Below are 17,421 nucleotides of genomic sequence, written 5' to 3' on the forward strand. Positions count from 1 at the left end.
AGCACTCTCAGACCACTTCTCAGCAACAATTTAATAAAAGAGCCCTGGGATTTGATCTCATATTTCTACTTTTCATTATTTTTTCAATTCCATCCGCATGATACTACACTACATTAACATAAGGTGCAATAATTAAACTTGAACATTTAAAATATGCTAACGCAGGTGAAAAGTTTTTGAAGTGAATGGCTAAAGTTTGGCTTTTGTGCATACATAAATATTTAAGCTTGCAACTCTGCAAGTACAGAATATTTCATTCCAGTCTGACAAAATGTTTGTTAAGTGCTCAAAGACAGGCATTCACCTCCACAGTATTAGGTGCTTAACATTAATCATGTGCTTAAGTGCACATGATCTGGATTTGTAGCATGACTTTCGAAGAGCTATCTATGTGTACTTGTTTTCACTGACTTGTCCTGACTCCCAAGTCTACTTTCAAGCACCTTTAAAATCTTAATTGAAGAATACTTTGCAGTACACTATCCCTAAAAAAAGAAGCTCACCACAAAAGAGCATGCTCTCTCTAGCCACAGCAGTATTGAGCCAATCTGCATTGCCCGAAGAAAAAGCTGTTGCACGTTATCAAATGAATAGCGGATTTAATGGTTCACAGTCTACTCTGATTCTACTTAACATGAAGTTCAGAAATGCCACCTGCTGACAGAAGCCAAAGAGATTCTGACATAAATAGCAGTTCTGCTACAAATTCAGATTAATTTGGCTACATATTAATAGCACATCCATAAATAAAAAAAAGTTTGAGCACCTAACTCCTCCTCCTCCCAGTCCTCAATTCATATTGGGGGGGCACCCCTGTTATTTTACATTTCTACTGTCCACTTTAAACTTATGAAGTAGCTTAGCTGAGCAGATCTCTTGCTGGATTCTGTTTAATGTGCTGTTATAGCACTCTGCGTAAGAGCTGTCTGTGCCATATGATTACTTCATTGTTGAAAGCATAACATATGGAAACTGTACTGAAATGTTAGCTGCTTTGATACCTATGAAAAGGAACGAGCTTTTGCATTACAAGACGACAACGCATTTTTTAAACAACTTAAAGTAACAAAAATTAAACACACATTTAGAATCTAAACCATATTAGATTCTGGCATGCCTGTTACTCTATTTCAATGCCCAATTCAATGGCTGGTTACCATCGTGTTTTTGATTGCTATTACCAGCAAACAATGGGTGGTTTTCTTTCAACTTTTGCATTCTTGGAAAAGGGAACAGATTCAAGAGAAGGCCCTTGGGATTCCTTTATGAGTTATCCATGAAGGCAAATGCTATACAGCAGAATTATGGCAATGATATCTCATGTCATTGAGATAACATTACTTGAAATAACAAGTTTTATTGGGAAAACTCATAAACTGCCACAGACTGATTTGCTTCCCAAAACCAAAGCTCCCACAACAGACAAGTCCTTAATGGACCAGAAACAAGGTGCATCCTTACAGATTCATTTCGGAATCCCAACTGCCTTTGGCAGGAGCAGAAAGGAGATCTTTAGTTGTAAGACACAGACCTTCCTCCCCTGTAAATTAGTCACCCATAGCGGGACCAATGAAGCTCTAAATTATTTCATCAGTAGCAAGAACTCCCATTAACACAAGAAGGAAGCTGTAATTTTTTGGTCACTATTTTGCCAGTAGTTGCATTTGAATCCTGAACAAAATCCAGCTGAATAAGAAAAGAGATTAATAGTCTGACTTAGAAGAATCTATTAATTTCATTGAATAAAAGTTCATATACACACTATTTTAAGCGTTTAAGAAGCTATTCCCTAATGATGTAAATGGGACAAACATATTTAAAATCATTGTAGATATTTAAGAATGCAGTCACACTAGGTATCGAAAGTACTTCTAACTACACCAAGCTCTGAAAATACCCACTAGGTGAAGGCTGATTTTTTCTCTTGATTGAAAATACATTGAATTTCACTTTCTGTCTTTAAATCACATATTATATAGTCATGCTTCATCACTAGTATGATTTATTAGAAAAAAAATTGCCCCATTTCACATGATGGGTTCCAACTGGCTGGAACCGCAGCTTTAGGATTACTGACACAGTTACAAAGCGGTCTTGGTTTCAGTTTAAGAATATGCTCTATATATCTAAAAAACTACTCAGTTACTACAGATCTACTAAATTATCTTTCAAGTAGTATCCTCACATGGTAAATGTAATGGTTTCTACATCAATAGTACTAACTTGAAAGTCTCAGTCATAGGGTTTTTTTTAAAGTATTGCTGTACTGAATTTTTAGGCATATTTGCTCACAGTATCACTCTATAGATTGTAGATTCCTTAAAGGTTAAGGCCAATCCTACAAAATGCTTTTTACTCCAAATTAAAATTAATTATTACTTTCATGTCTTAGTAGAAAGAAAAAAAAAGAGATTGAAAAGTTAGGTTATTTCTGTGGGTAGAAAAATGGGGTCACTTTTATAAATATTGAGATTGGGCTAGTGAAAGAAATTTTAAGGAAGTTTGCCATAGTAAGAAAAGGTAAGATCTTTCAAATGCAGTCAATCAAAAATGACTGCACAAATATGACTCCCCAGAAAGGCATTTATTCTAATTAATAAGATAAACTAATAGTTAGTCACCTCTTAAATGACAGCTGCAAATCAAAACGGGACTTGCCAATTCTCTCATGGGGTCAGCTATGACCACCCATGAAAACTTCGCTCTTTCATCTCCTTTACAAGTGGCAGGACTGACAGACGGCCGCAGCTATTCCAGCCAACCATAGCATCCTCAGTGCTCGCTGCCAGGACTGGCTGCCATCCGCTGCCCAACGCGATCAGGCAGTAAGTAGGTCTATAAACCTATTAAAACAGCATAAATGTTATAACTTGTAATCTATTAAAACAAAAATAAACAGGAAAGGAGGTCTGAGAGCCAGTTTCTTCAGAGCAAAATATAATGCTAATTATGAGGTTTTCCAATATTCCAGTTTTGTTTTTTTTTTTGCAGGGGGGGAGGTAAGACTTAGGGTTGAGCCATTAAAAAAACGGTTTATAGTATTAAACTCTTGCTTTAGGATTTATAAGAAGGCAAAAAATTCACTCCAGGCTGAAACTTACAACCCCAGGCCTGGAATCATTTAAAAAAAAAAAATTGTCATAAATATGGAAGAAAAAACAAACAAACACAAAACAGTGGTTTCAGATGATTTTTGGCACTCCTTCAATGCAAAAGTGGGTTTATTTTTTATTTTCTTTTTAAGTCTGAGACTCATTACTATGAGTTACTTTTGTAACTAGAATTGGGACTAGGTTATTTTAATAATGAATTGCCAATAAGTTACTATCACTGAATCTTTTTTAAAGCTTTTCAATATGAAGAGATATCATAGTTTTCAAAGGAATGTCAACGCTCTGACTTATGCTCAAAAGCCAGGAAGTTAGTGGTGGAAATTTCATCTGTGAGCCACACAGATGTATGAAAACATTTAAAAAATTAACAGCGTATGTTAAAGATGCAATGTCAGCCCCATTTTTATCCATAACTAGACTTCATTAGTTTTGTGGGTTTAAAATTGACGTTTAAAAATAAAGGCAACATAAGTTTTTGTGACTTAATTGAGCGCTCCTTAAATAAAGAGATATTTCAATGTTTGCAGACTGTTAACGTCTTTCCAAAATAAGCTATGTGCTGGTGCTACTTAGCTATATTTCCCTATCACCCTAAGGAGTCTGTATTGCTGATGGAAGCCATTTCTTTTGCTAAATCCTGCCTGTGAACTCTAACAAGAGCATTTAAGCCTACTAAACAAAGTCTCCCAGGAGACACTATTGTTAAAACAAAAACTGGAACAAATTTTTAAAGTGAACTTTCTGCAATCATTAGAGGATGCAGGTCTTAAGAAGAAGAGAAAACTTGTTATAGGAAAGGGAACAAAAAGCCAAATGTAAGCAGAGAGCACATGCCAGTCACCCCTGAGGGAACAGAGGGGAGGTATAGAAAATTAACTGCTGCATTTCTACTTCCCACCAAAACCACAAATGGGCCATTTCAGGGGACTAACACATACAGAGTCTGCAGATAAATACACGTCTACCTCATTACCTGAGAAGAGCCTTAAAGAGCACACTTCTTTGCTGAATACTTCTGCTTCTACATGAATAATCTCATTTATGCAGAAGAAGGTGCTATACATATGCATGCAACATTTGCAGCATATATGTGTGTCAGCTTGGAAGCTGCTCAGCTCTGTCTGCGAATTTGGCCCATAGTCTTTTCGCATGGATTTTTACTGCAAAACTTAACAAACATTCTCTGCAGCCAAACCACCTTGAACTGTTTCTTATCAAACTTCACAAGCTAAGTGGGTTCATGTCTGGCCAATACATGGATGAGAGGTCATTAGATGAAATTATGCTCTGCTGAAAAATGACAAGAGTAGCTTAACAGCATCAGCAAATGGTGGAACTTAGCTCTAAGGACGTGCACAATGGTGACTGGGATTCAGGCAGCTGCTGGCTTCACCTAAGGTAAGACTACCACACCTAGCAAAGCCAAGACAAACAGCATACCTAAAGGGAAGACACCACATGGAAAATGACCAAAAGATTAGTGAGGTTCCTGCTTTCTACTTCAAACAAGAAGGGCAAACAGCCATATAGGACAGACACTCTCTGCTGAGGGACATCCATATTTGTAAGTCGTTTCACCAGCCTGTAGGGCATGCTTTGCCTCTAGCATCTAAAGTGGCATCATCTTGGTGATACGCCATGTGCAGTAACAATGCCAGACACACTTCTGAAGTTTGGTACCCTAATAGAGTATTGAACAACTGAGATGGGAGATAATAAAAGAGGAACTGCCATTCTGAATGTTTCATTAATAAACTGGGTGAAAGCAATCCCACTTTATTATTGACAAAGTATAGGTCTAAAGGAGGAAGACGACAACAATTACATTTGGATTCTATAATTATAACAAATACTTAACATCAACCCAGATGATCCCTTTCAGGCAATCTAAGGAAAAACAGCCTCTTTATTTTCTGAAGTTACCACAGTATACATGTTTACCTTGATTCAGAGACGAGTTAACAAGAGTTTGCTCGGAGTACAAATCAAACAGGATCACACAGAAGGAATACTGCAATATTCTTCATTCTCACTGGATGCAGTGGAGGGTATGCCTGTAGGGCTTGAAAGTTGTGTAGGCACTGAGAGGCTGAAATGCAGGATGATTTACATGCTCTAGATTGCTTCCCTGAAACAGATCATGCCTAACCATCCTTGGTTTTATCACCTTGCTAGTCAACTGCCATATATACTTACACTTGAGGGAAAAAGATTTGCATCAGCCAATAATAGACATGTGAACTGCCTGTCTAAAATTAGTTTGCTGGCCTTCCTGGGCTCCCTCTGCAGGCACTGCACCCACAGAAAGAGAAACTCAGCCACAGCAGGACTTGGATCACCCCATCTATGTAAATTATAGCCATCACGGAGAACAAAATCCTATGCCAAGCAAACACTGCAAAAAATTCTGTAGTTATCAGAAAAATCTCAATGCTTATTTTAGGTCCAGAAAAACTTTTAAGGTGACAAAAATGGAAATTCGGGGGTGAGGGTGCTGAAATGCAACTCAGTTGATAGTTACTTAAAAAAAAAAAAATCTTCAAGAGAGAATATATGGTTTTGCTACCAGGCTACTACAAACCCTAACCTTGGAACGGGGCTCTAGTGGGGAACTTGGAACAGAGGGTGCAGAAAGCGGAAGCTGGTATTATTTATAATCTGGCCGGCAGGATTCCCAGAAACTCAGTTTGCCAAAACAAGCTGATTCTCCTAGCTACAGGTAAAACAACATTCTGAGTAACTTCAAAAGCTTGAAAAATATATAAATAATAAAAATAAAAGTATTTCAGTAGACAGATATTGGCTTTTTTTTTCCTTTGGTATGGAACATGTTTCAAAGAGCACATTGCTAACCAACGTTCCTGACAGATGTGCAAAGTTATACTACCTGACTACATAATGAATTAGCCTTCCCAGGAGGAGCTGTACAAAAAGTAAAAGAAAGCAGAAATTCCTTGACATCTGTAGGATGTCAAGGAAATGAATCAGTTTGTTTCAAATAGGAGATAATGAAGAAAAGCTTACTTTTAAAATTTTCTCTATTACATTAGGATTTTATCATTTAGCTGTTCTCAACATGCTTCCCTTTTTCATATCCAGGGACATGCTGAACAACCAATTCATTTCAGAACTTCCAGACAAGAGTGTCACAAGGACCACTACAACTTTTCAATTTAATAATTAATACTAAAACATTAAATAGCTTAGATAAAACACATGGCATAGCAGTTTATCAAAGCAGGGATGCTCATGTGATTTCCTATTAAGATAATATGTTGAGCCTATTTATTACAGAACAGAATAGATGTATCATATGAATTTAGCTTTTTAGAAGGAAATATTGGTATTTAACCTTAAGTGTATGAGAATTATCTGACAAGATCTCTATCCAATGTAAACCAGACTGACTTAGGCCAAGAAATCTGGTTCAGCAGAGCAAGCAATTTTCTATAATCAGTACCAAAAAATTCCCAGGAATTTTATACCTGGGAAAACCACGGGAATGCTTGTTTTAGAAGAAAACACAAATCACTTTTTTCATACATTGATTGCTTTTTTTGACCATAGTTTCCTAATGAAAGTCACATCTACATGATGACAGCAGCTGAAGATTCCTCCCTGTCCACTCATTTATTTATTAATTCAACCCCGCTTAAAAAAAAAACAAACAAAAGAGAGGGAAGGGACAGGGGGGGAAGATGGGAAGATCCCGACCACTTTTTCTTGTATCTTAAACTGACACTGTACCACGTGCAGAACTCTCTGACTGATACATCAGGGGTCTTTTGCACATTTGGTATTTCTGCTAAGGTTAGTTTCTTTGTGTAATAATTTCAGCTGCGATTTTTAAAGTTAGCGTCCTTCTCTGCTTTAGCAGAGTTTGGAAACAAATGCCCACACATGTTTTAGAGACTGCAAACCAAATGCAAATAAAAGAGCCCAAAGCTCTTCTGCTTTATTTTTAGGGGGTTCTTCTCCCCAGTGCCTCAGTATGTCTATTGTTCTCTAAATGCCACACAGCAAAACTACTAGTTTATTTGGGATAAATCAAACAGTAGGTGCTTACCTGTAGGAGTACTACTGCGAAACGAAGAGGAGGGAGTGATTGGAGGGGTGACTGGAGGAGTAAGGCTTCCACTGCTGTGGCGAGGTGGAGTAGATACATTCCCACGGGACACTGTGCTTGATAAGGTCAAAGAGAGTTTTGGCTGAATCTTTTTCTTCAAAGACTCCTGCTCACGTCGAGCTGCATCAGTCATAAATCTAGAAAAAGGACAATCACGAGGATGAGAGTCTTGAAACACTGTTCACAAGCAAACTTTAGGTAAAAGTAAAGTAAGTATTTTTCAGTGACCAAATCAGTGACCAAATGGAGCTTCAAACTCAGCCATGGCAAGTTCCTCCACAACACAAGATTTCAAGAATATAAACCTCTCCGTCAACAGCTTTATTCCAGTGTTCAAGATCTGGGCCATTTGCTTCTGATTTTGATAGAACTTACATTAGACATTTGGATCACGTGCAAACACACAAGTGTTTTTAAACTCCAACCAGAGATCAGCATTGCACACAGTATTTTAATAACTATACTCAATCCTTTACAGTAACTACACTCAATCCTTCTGTGAAAAAGTACCTGAGCAGCTATAACAGAGGGGCATTAGGGGCAAATGTATTGAATCCAAAGGTCAATGGGGTAGTATGAATTAGATTGTGTAGATACATCATTTCCAACTTAGGATAATCACATCCTTTTTCTAAACGTTGTAGACAATGTGGCCTGACATAAAAGATGTCTAATTATCAAACTGGATTTCCCAACTCTTGAAAACCTAATGAGGCCCCTCTGTAGAGCTTCGGTACATGCTGCTGAAGGTCTAATGCAACTAAAGGTTCATCTCCGTGGGATGCTGAGAGGGAATTCCAGAAGCATGATGCAAAGTGTGCACCGCAACTGTTTGCATGGGATCTCTCACCTGGAATAAAAGTAGCTTTTTTCACTTTTATTCTGATTCTTTCCAAAAAAGAACAGGTGAAGTGAAGAAGACCACTTTTACTCCAAGAGTAAACACAGAGTTATACCAGAACATCTGATAACTGCATTATGATGACATTCAAAGCATCACTGCTGGCACCTGTATTAACCCTCACTTGAAAGGACTGGGATTCCCCCACAACAGGATCTCTGCAACTCAGACTTCATGTGCTTAGCATTCGAGCAATATTTTAATTCTTTGTCTTTTCCCTGCACTGCATAAGGAGCCAGCTTGAAGGATTCCTCACAAGATGGGCTAAAGCAGATCATGTTGTCCATGCAGTCCTCTGGCCTTCATGCTAAAGTACAAATTATACCTGTCACTGAATAAAACAATACGCACTAGCACATGATGCAGATTAATAAATTAAGTTACATACAGACATTTGTCTGACCAGGTTAGACAGAGTAAACCAGGTTTTAGCCAAGACACAAGCTTTACAAAATGAGCTCTTGCAACCTTGGCAAACCATGAAGGGCGCATTCAGAGAGGTGAGAACGCTGACCTCACCTCAGAGCCAGCTGTCACCTGGAAACTCGCATTTGCAATCCAGTAAGGAAAAAGAATGACAAAAATTACCAGCAATTATTTGCATTGGACTAACTGAGGGTGACCTGGCTTTCTTTGAACAGTCAACACTCTCCTCCTAGGAGCATAGGAAAGAGAATGAGGCAGACTCAGGGACAGAAGTGGCCACAGAAAACAAGTCTGTGGAAGAAAGAATGAAGACGCTGAGTTGTTGTATTGGGTGTAGGTGGCAAGGTTTTGGTAGTGGAGGGGCCTGCAGGGTGAGAGGAGGTCAGGGTCTGCCTCGTGCCAGCCACAGCTGGTTTCAGACAATGGACGCACCGCATGACACAGCTGAGCCCATCACCAAAGCTGGTGGCACCTCAATGAAAACATATTTAAGGAGGGGTAGAAAATGCTGGAGGGATAGAGGAGGAGGGAACAGAGAGAATGACAGAGCAATAAGGTCAGAGGAATAGGAGGTGCTGCATGGTGGAGCGCCAGTACACCCTGGAGGCACTGCAGCCTGTCAGTGACCAACATCAGAGCCCAGGACAAGAGCGACAAACACGGGGCAGCAGAGAGAAACCACTACAACCTGACCCCAACCACCAGAACCACTTGTTGCCTCACCAAAGGGACTGAGTGTGGCCTGCAGTGGTAGCAGGGGAGGAGACGTGTCCAGAGTGACCCTGGGAAAGGGGGAGGAAAGGTGTCTTTTTTTCACCCTAAGTGTTTTAGGGTTTTTCTTTTGTTTCTCAATAACCAATACCCAAATCAATAATTAAATATTTATGCTAGTTGGCAATAAATTAAGTTAAATTCCCTAGGTCAAGTCTGTTTTGCCCATGACAGTACTTGGTAGAGTGATTCCCTTATTTCAGCCCATGAATTTTCTCGCTCCTGCTCCTCCTGTTTTCTCTCCCATCCCATGGGGACTGTGGATGTGGGGGTGAGTGAGCAAAAAGCTATGTGGGTACTTGGTGCTAGCGGAGGCCAACCCATCACTCTATCAAATTTCTTGTCATGCGACAACTATATTTGCTATGTGACCAAACTGCCTGTCATGTGACTTGACGTTTCATATCATATGAGAAGACATGGAAGCAATGCCTGACCTATGTCCAGAATCCAACAGAGGACTGGGAGATCCACCTTTAGCTCCTGAGGAAGAGCAGCAGACCCTGAGGAGAGGGAGGCAGAGGGAATACTGCCACACCAGTCATCTGGTTCACAGTTTATATCCTGGCATTGTATGAAGGATCCAGCCAGAGGCTGGCTGGACAAACTGATTCTGCAGACCACAGTATGACAACAATTGCACTGAACAGGACCATCAGGTCACACTGGGTCTCACAGCAGTACATGACATCTGCCACAGCATCTGCAACATGGTGCTGTAGGACAGTTCGGTTTCTTCTCTGGGCCTCAACGAACAGTTTGAATTCATATGAATCCCTACATTCATTTAGGTTCCATAGAACCCAACATTTTGTGACTGCTCACAACACATGAGCTGTTTGGGTGGAAGCTGGGTAGATTCTGCTGGCTGTGAATAGAAATCTACTGATTGCACTTATGGAGAGACCTCTGAAAAACCCCATCTCTTGTAGAACAGTAAGGGGTGCATGGAGAAGGGGAAGGAAGAAAGAAAAAAATGGGGTTTTAGGCATCTGTGTGAAATATGAAAGAAAAACGTGGCCTAGATATCAAAAAACCAGCTCTTTTTCAAAAAAGGTTTGTGTACTTTCACACAGCCTCAAAATACTGTGAAATAAAATTTTACGTACCATTAAAGCAATAAAGATGTGTCCTGTCCATCCAAACCATGAAGGCATTAATAAGCGGATCTTTGCCATGATACATAACATCAACACACAATCCGCAAACCTTAATAAACAGGTATATGACATGACATTTTATCTTCTTTGAACAGAAACAATACATCATGTCAAACCCAGATATGGCATTTTTATGAAGTTAATATTTAAAAAGCAGATATCCATAGTAACAGTTCAGTTTTAAATTCTCTTCTCCAAACAAGGGTCCAGATATTATTAACAAAACAGTCCCCAAATAAAAGTCTAAATTTCATTCAAGAAAAAAAGAAGTAAAAGGATCTTAATAAAACGGGCATTCAGCACACATTTGCTTTCCTCTAACTAGGAAACATCTAATTCACTATTTTTGGAATTTGTACTATGATGTGTGCTTGCTTCTGGATGGGAAGCCCTATTCCTTAAGAAAATGTTATGGCAACATTATAAATCCTTGAAAACTTGGAAGATAACCTCAAGTGTGAGATATTAAAAGCAGCAGCATAAATGCTGCTATTTAATAAGCTCAGCCACAAATAACAATGTTAAAATAATATTGAGGTAAAACCAGTCTAGTTGAAGACCATAAAAATTAGGAAAATTTGAAGTTATAGCTGAAACTTCTCCCCATCCTGTTAACTTGCTCCCATTTGGGCTAAGCATGTTGGGTATATTCCAACACATCATTTGTTGTCTACACTGTGAACCTGAGAGAAATAGAAGACAGAGTCTGTTGTGAAGTGCAGCTCCTGATATCTCAAGTATGCAGTTAACCTTTTCAGATCCAAATAGTCCTGTACACATTTGCTGAAGCACTGGCAGTGCTGTGGTTTTGAAAAGGAAACATTTCTAAATGGATTAAAATAAAACATTTTTCAGTATTTTAATTGAAATGCAGTATTATACTTGTGCCTAACTATGGTGGTGATCTTCAAAGCTTACAATATAAGCGTTTTCACGATGGGTATAGAATGACATTTCTAACTAAAGCTTTAATTTTCATGTTGAAAGTACATTATGGTTGCAACATCAAGTGCTCAGAAATGAAACATGCTGGAATTAAGGTTGAATACTGGTCTCTAAATTACATGATTGCATACAATTTTCCCTGCCTCATTTAAATGCACAAGATGTGTGTGAAACAGAAATGAACTGTAACTAAGAAAGGCTGCTGTAATACCACTTAGGTTAAATCCCATCTCCTTGCTTAATAGTCTCTCTCACCATCTTCAGATCCATCTCCTTGCTGAGCAAATCCACCTCTGCTATTTTTAACTCTTATTCTTAAGTCCATAACCCTGTCCCTCTAGTTCCACCACTGTGCAGATTTTAGTTATCTTCCCTGTTGCACAGGATTGTGTTTACACCTCATAAGCATCTTTCTCCAAAACCAATATACCATGTAGGCTCAGTGGAATAAGGAGAATCATTCAGTTCTCAGCCATTCATTGACCCTGTTTTGACAAGCATGGGGATTGTGTGCTTTCTTGCAGATGGCTCATAATGTCAGGGAGGAGCCCGTTCCTTAGAAAGAAATCTCTTCTATCCCCATTTTTCCTTTCCTCGCCCTTTCACCTTCCTAATAATTCAACTCCCTGCTCCAAAACACGTAGGTGCAATGATTTCTGAATCAAGTGCTTGCAGCAACTTTAATAAACACGAGCAAAATATAGTATTTCCCCCTCCTCTCATTCCCTGGAATGGTTCAAGTATTTTTATTGAAACTTTCCCAAGAAATTCAGCCTGAAGGAGACACCCAGCATGGAAAATTTCAGCCCAAACAGCTGAATGTTGGCAACATAATAAGCAACTGAAACAGTCTTATAATGGAAAGTGTTGCACAACCTTCCATATAGGTGGCAATATAATACAAACAGCGTTAGCTGTTGTTACCAACATAAAAAGTCACAAAAAAAGCAGAGGCAATATTAAAATTTAAAAAAGCCTTTACAAATCAAACCTTTGCAATGTTTATAAGTCCTGGTACCCCCAGAAGCTTTGGAATCAAGAATGATCAGAAGCAAAACACGCTCTCACAGAAATTTTCTTGAGCTGAGCGTGTACCAACTATTTCAGGATCATGCCCCAGTATGACTCATATGATGACGTCACAGTTAGTTTATCATAGAACTCTTACTACATGCAATTCTAAGACAATTTTAGAGCTCTGGACTCATACACCCAGACTGAGGGTAAGAGTAGTTATAAAAGTGAGTTGCAAATAAACTGAACATTTTTTACTTGAGATCTCACTTGAAAGGGGAAAAACCAAACAGGTTCCCCTTAAGCATGTGTCTTCTTGATAATGGTCATAAGGGCACGAGGTGCCCTTTCCTCCTCTTCCTCACTGTTACAGCTTGCTGATGCAGGAAGTTAGCCCTGCTTGGACCAGATCTGTGTCTACATACATGGAGGTTTACACAGTGAGAAAAATGCATCACAGCTACCTTGTGCGATCTGAATATTAATTTGATACATTTCGTTTCGTTATGATCTAGTCTCTAAAACACACACAGAGGAGATGATGTAATCACAAGTCTGTCGCTCTCCAGTTACTGCATACGCACATGAGAGAAGGGAGCAGGATTATTTTGAGTTTGCAAAACAAGTAGATTATACTGCGGAGATGCTGAAGACGAGCACTGCTCCATTACACTGTCCAGTTGCACGCCAATTTAAAAAACAATAAAATCACAGCACTACCTGACAATAACATACATACCTTGCCCTGTGCCTCACCACTGACAAGCTGCACTAAGCCACAACAGCTAAAGGTATCAGAACAGAATTAGTTCTGACCTTTTCTCATTATCACACAGAAAATTATGGAAAAACATTGATAGTAACATTCAGCTCATATCCACGTTTGCCTAATTTGGCAAACCTGTACTGGGAAAAGCCTGTCACCTTTCCCAGAATATAAGAAAACATTTTGCTGAGCTTCCACCACTCCTATTTCATCAGGCTGCTCCTTAACGCAACACTTGGTCAACTTCAAGATTGATTGGAAAGAGGAGAAAAAAAAATCCATGGTGTTTTATAGCAGATTTGTGCTACCTTCTGGTTGTATTATATTTAAATCAAAAGTGGTCAAACTTACTTGACAGATGGGGCACACACTAGCTTAACTACATACTGAAAGCCCCACACAAATTCCCCTGCTACTCTTTACACCTACTAGAGCAAGGTGCTGGTTATATCTGCTTTTCCCCCTCAATTTTTCCCCACTTTTGTCTCAAGATGTTTATGCAATTCTTTGTCAGTGCTGTACCAAGAGAAATAAGGAGGTGGGGATGGTAATTTTGGCTCCCAGTCTTCCTCATCACATTAGCATTGTTTAGGGGAAAAAAAAAGGCTGGGAAGGAAAGGATCTCTAGTTGCATAGTATTTTAAAACTTCAGGAGACCTCTACTTTGATGAGGGATTAAGAAGATCCACTTCTCAAGGCAGGACCCCATTTCAGTAGGGTGGGACTCTGTGGACCCTGAAATGCACTAGTGAACCCCTTACTCAAGAACTGTCCTCCGCACCCTTTGCTGCCTTTATAAGCTAAGACAAGGCAACATGGCTTGGTTTAGCTAGTTCTGGGAAGAAGAGAGAACTGTTAAACTGTACTATTATTGGGTTAACGAGAAATCTGGTGAAATCTAAATGGTGGGAACTAAGCAGTAGGTTGTCTTGTCTCCTGAGAAGAATGAAAGCCTTTTTTCTCAGTTGAACGTCACAAAACTGGGCCAGAGCAAAGACAATCGATGTCCCCAGTAATGCCGTGCCACACTATTTGTGATAATGAGGAAAGAAATACATGAGCAAGTTTCATACCATTCATAACTCAAATTAGTTGATGAACACCCTTGAGCACTTTCACATACCATTCTTTGTAGTTTGGGGGAAATAGAAGTATTTATTCTGCAGCTCTGTACAAACCTCTCTTGCTTCACAGAAACTATCAACCACTTTTTTCTTTAGAGAAAGAAACAGTTTTAGCAAAACTCTAAAAAGAAATGTTAGTGTGAAAAAGCCCCATTAAGACGCATGCATAATCACACACATGCCTCCACACTATTTAGATTACAGAGTATTTGCATAATGCTAAAGCATACGATTTACACAAAACTCCCCTTTGCTTGTTTTTTCTGATTTCACAAGAAAAAAAATCAAAACTGGGGAAGAAACAGCACAAGATCATAATCTCCTCTCAATTATTCCCCCAAACCTATATCACATTTCACATTAGGCCCTAACCAGACCAAACAAATCATTAAAGGGCTTTTCTAAGTTTCTGGAAAGAACAGTTTCAGCCCCGTATATATTGTAGAAACACCACGCATCTAAGTTGGACTTCAACATGTACATTCATCTGAGATCAGGTCTTACAAAGGAACTCAGTGTTCACTCAGCACCAGCTGCACTCAGACTCATCTACTGAAAGCTTTCCCTATGTCCTAAATAAGGAATATTTATGAAAAACTGATGAGTATCTTAGAGACAGGACAGAATCAGATTTCTTTTTATTATTAGTCTTAGGAATAATTTATTGCTAATAGAATTCTTTCATTTCCATTATTCAACCTGTTTTCTCAAGATGTAAAAATATTATCACCACAAAATCAGCTATAGTATAATATACATTTTTCTGAATATGTGCATCTTCAACAGATGTAGTAGAGATTATTAGGATGCACGTGTACCTTAAAAAAAAAAGTTAAGAACAGACTATGCATTGCATTTCTGCCTCATCACTGAAAAGACTTGAATGCAACATGTGTCAGTCATTTTCATATTGCTGTCAATAGACTCAAAGCTGCAACCTTAGGAAATCTGTTCAATATGAGCCAGAGTTCAGTGTACTTTAATTGCCTGCTCTTCACACATTCTTAAAAGATACAATAAGATGCAATAAAATATCCACCAAGTAGATATTTTGTGCTTCTAGCATGGGAAATGAATTCAGAAGATTGAGTAATTTCATATTTAAATATATGTAAGTGGAGCTAATGGGCAGTGATATGCCAAATAATCTATTATCACTCAAAAGGAATAAAAATAAAGCAGCAATTACCTAACCATCCCAAACCATATACTTGCCTACAGTAAAACATGTGTGTTTATTCACTGTTGATCAATACACGCAGAGTTGAAGTACTGGAAAGGAATTTAGTATCTCTCTTGATTTTGGGAATATACAGGCAAAACCATCAGTGTCAATTAGATTTCACATTTAGGTTAAGATAAATCCCAAACACTGGACATAAGCCCTACCTTCTAATTTCATATTTAATATATTATATATTTATTTTAATATTTTCTGTTTGGGAAAAAGTTCTTTTTCTTCTGTGTTTTTGATGCGTTTTTTTTTCTCCTTTATTCTATTAGTATCATGCTTACACTTATTGTAGTCTATCTACTTATTTGTACTATTATCTACTTTTCACAGAGCACCAAATAATCTTTAATTTAAAATTTAAAAAATGTAAAAAATTAAATCAGTGTTCTATGTTCCCGCCCACCATAAAAATAGCTGTTTACTTTTGGTTTTGCTTTGGTTTTGTTTTTTAAACAACATGGTCTTTTGGCCTTTTCTTTCTTGAATTTGTGAAGGTCATGCAGCAAATGTAAGATCCAGGACTGCATTTTATTTTGTGGGTTTTTAAATTGACAGAAAAAACACACACTGGATAGATATCATTAGAACAGTAATGTAACCAGGACAGATGCAGTCTTATTTTAGATACTTCATTCATAATGAAAATTCATTACTTATCCCCTAGACTGATGACGGGGACTCGAGGAGAAGCCCACATCATCCTTCTGCTATTGTTAAAATAAACAAGTAACATTACTGTGTTTAAAAGGAACAAAATTAGAGCTCACCGAGATCAACTTAAGACAGCAAGACTAATTTCCAAAACAGTAGAAACATATTGCTAGTTCTCTTCCTTTCCTCACCCACTCCTTCCTCAGTTTTTTCCACTCTATTTTGAAGTAAATGAGTGCATTTCAGAAATGAGCTATAACTTCTCTACAACTTCAAAATTCTGTAATTTCCATGGAGCGAGAGGCAATAGTTAAGCAAAAGAGATAATTCAAGGAGGTAATTAGCAGGAAGGCAACCGCTGTTTGGCATGGTATTGTCACCTCTGTCACAAACGGATAAAGAATTTAAAAAGTTGTGATAACCCTCTCAAGCACATCTGATCAAAGTGATCACTGTGCTGTGCTCTGCCTTGACATCAACTTATTTATCAAACTAATTCCAGAGTTTTGCCATTAGCAAAAAAGAAGCATTCAGATGGTGTAAAACACTTGCAGACTTTCTTGCAGTTGGGATTGATTTTCAAAACGCTGCAGCAAACCCCTGCCTTTAGCGTAATGCAGCAGTCGTCATTTCAGAAATCATCCTCCTTGCATTTACTAAAAGGTTTATTGGGACATTCATCAGCCTTGGCTTTGCTTACGGCTCTTAATGAACGAACCAGTCATCGCCTGCTGCTAACAAGAGATACTTTATGGATTATTGCTTAATTAATTGTTGAACATAACTTCATGAATCCTTACATTTCAGTTTATATCCTTGTTAATATACAAGGATAATGTAATGTCACACAACTATAAAATGTTAAGAGACCAAAATGAGAATCTTAGCAGACATCAATAACATGAAATATAAAGGTGTATTTGTACATTTGAAGTATTTTTTAAAACACATCATTTTAAAAATGCACACTGACAGTTTTTAGATTTTCATCAAATATACAAAACCCCCAAATTAATTTTCTTAGTATGAAGTTACTATAATGACTAAAGATGGTCTCACATGAAAAAGTACTGATGGCATCTTTTCAGTAATACTCTAACTTAACCTATCTGTTATTAAATTAAAAAATTTAAAATATTGTTATTTTGCATTTTATGACTTATTAGACTACTCTGTGCTTTCACATGAAT

At 38.1% G+C, this 17,421-nt stretch overlaps 1 protein-coding gene across 1 annotated transcript in view; it reads right to left on the reverse strand.

Moving 5' to 3' along the window:
• JAZF1 (JAZF zinc finger 1) overlaps positions 1-17,421 on the reverse strand; it is a 199,354-nt gene that overhangs the window by 23,534 nt on the left and 158,399 nt on the right. The window contains exon 3 of the mRNA XM_074574921.1: positions 7,180-7,376. Coding sequence (XP_074431022.1) covers positions 7,180-7,376 — 197 coding nt within the window. The remainder of the gene's footprint in view (positions 1-7,179; positions 7,377-17,421) is intronic.

The sequence above is a fragment of the Larus michahellis genome, chromosome 2 (genome assembly GCF_964199755.1).
Source record: "Larus michahellis chromosome 2, bLarMic1.1, whole genome shotgun sequence".
Classification (NCBI taxonomy): Eukaryota; Metazoa; Chordata; class Aves; order Charadriiformes; family Laridae; genus Larus; species Larus michahellis.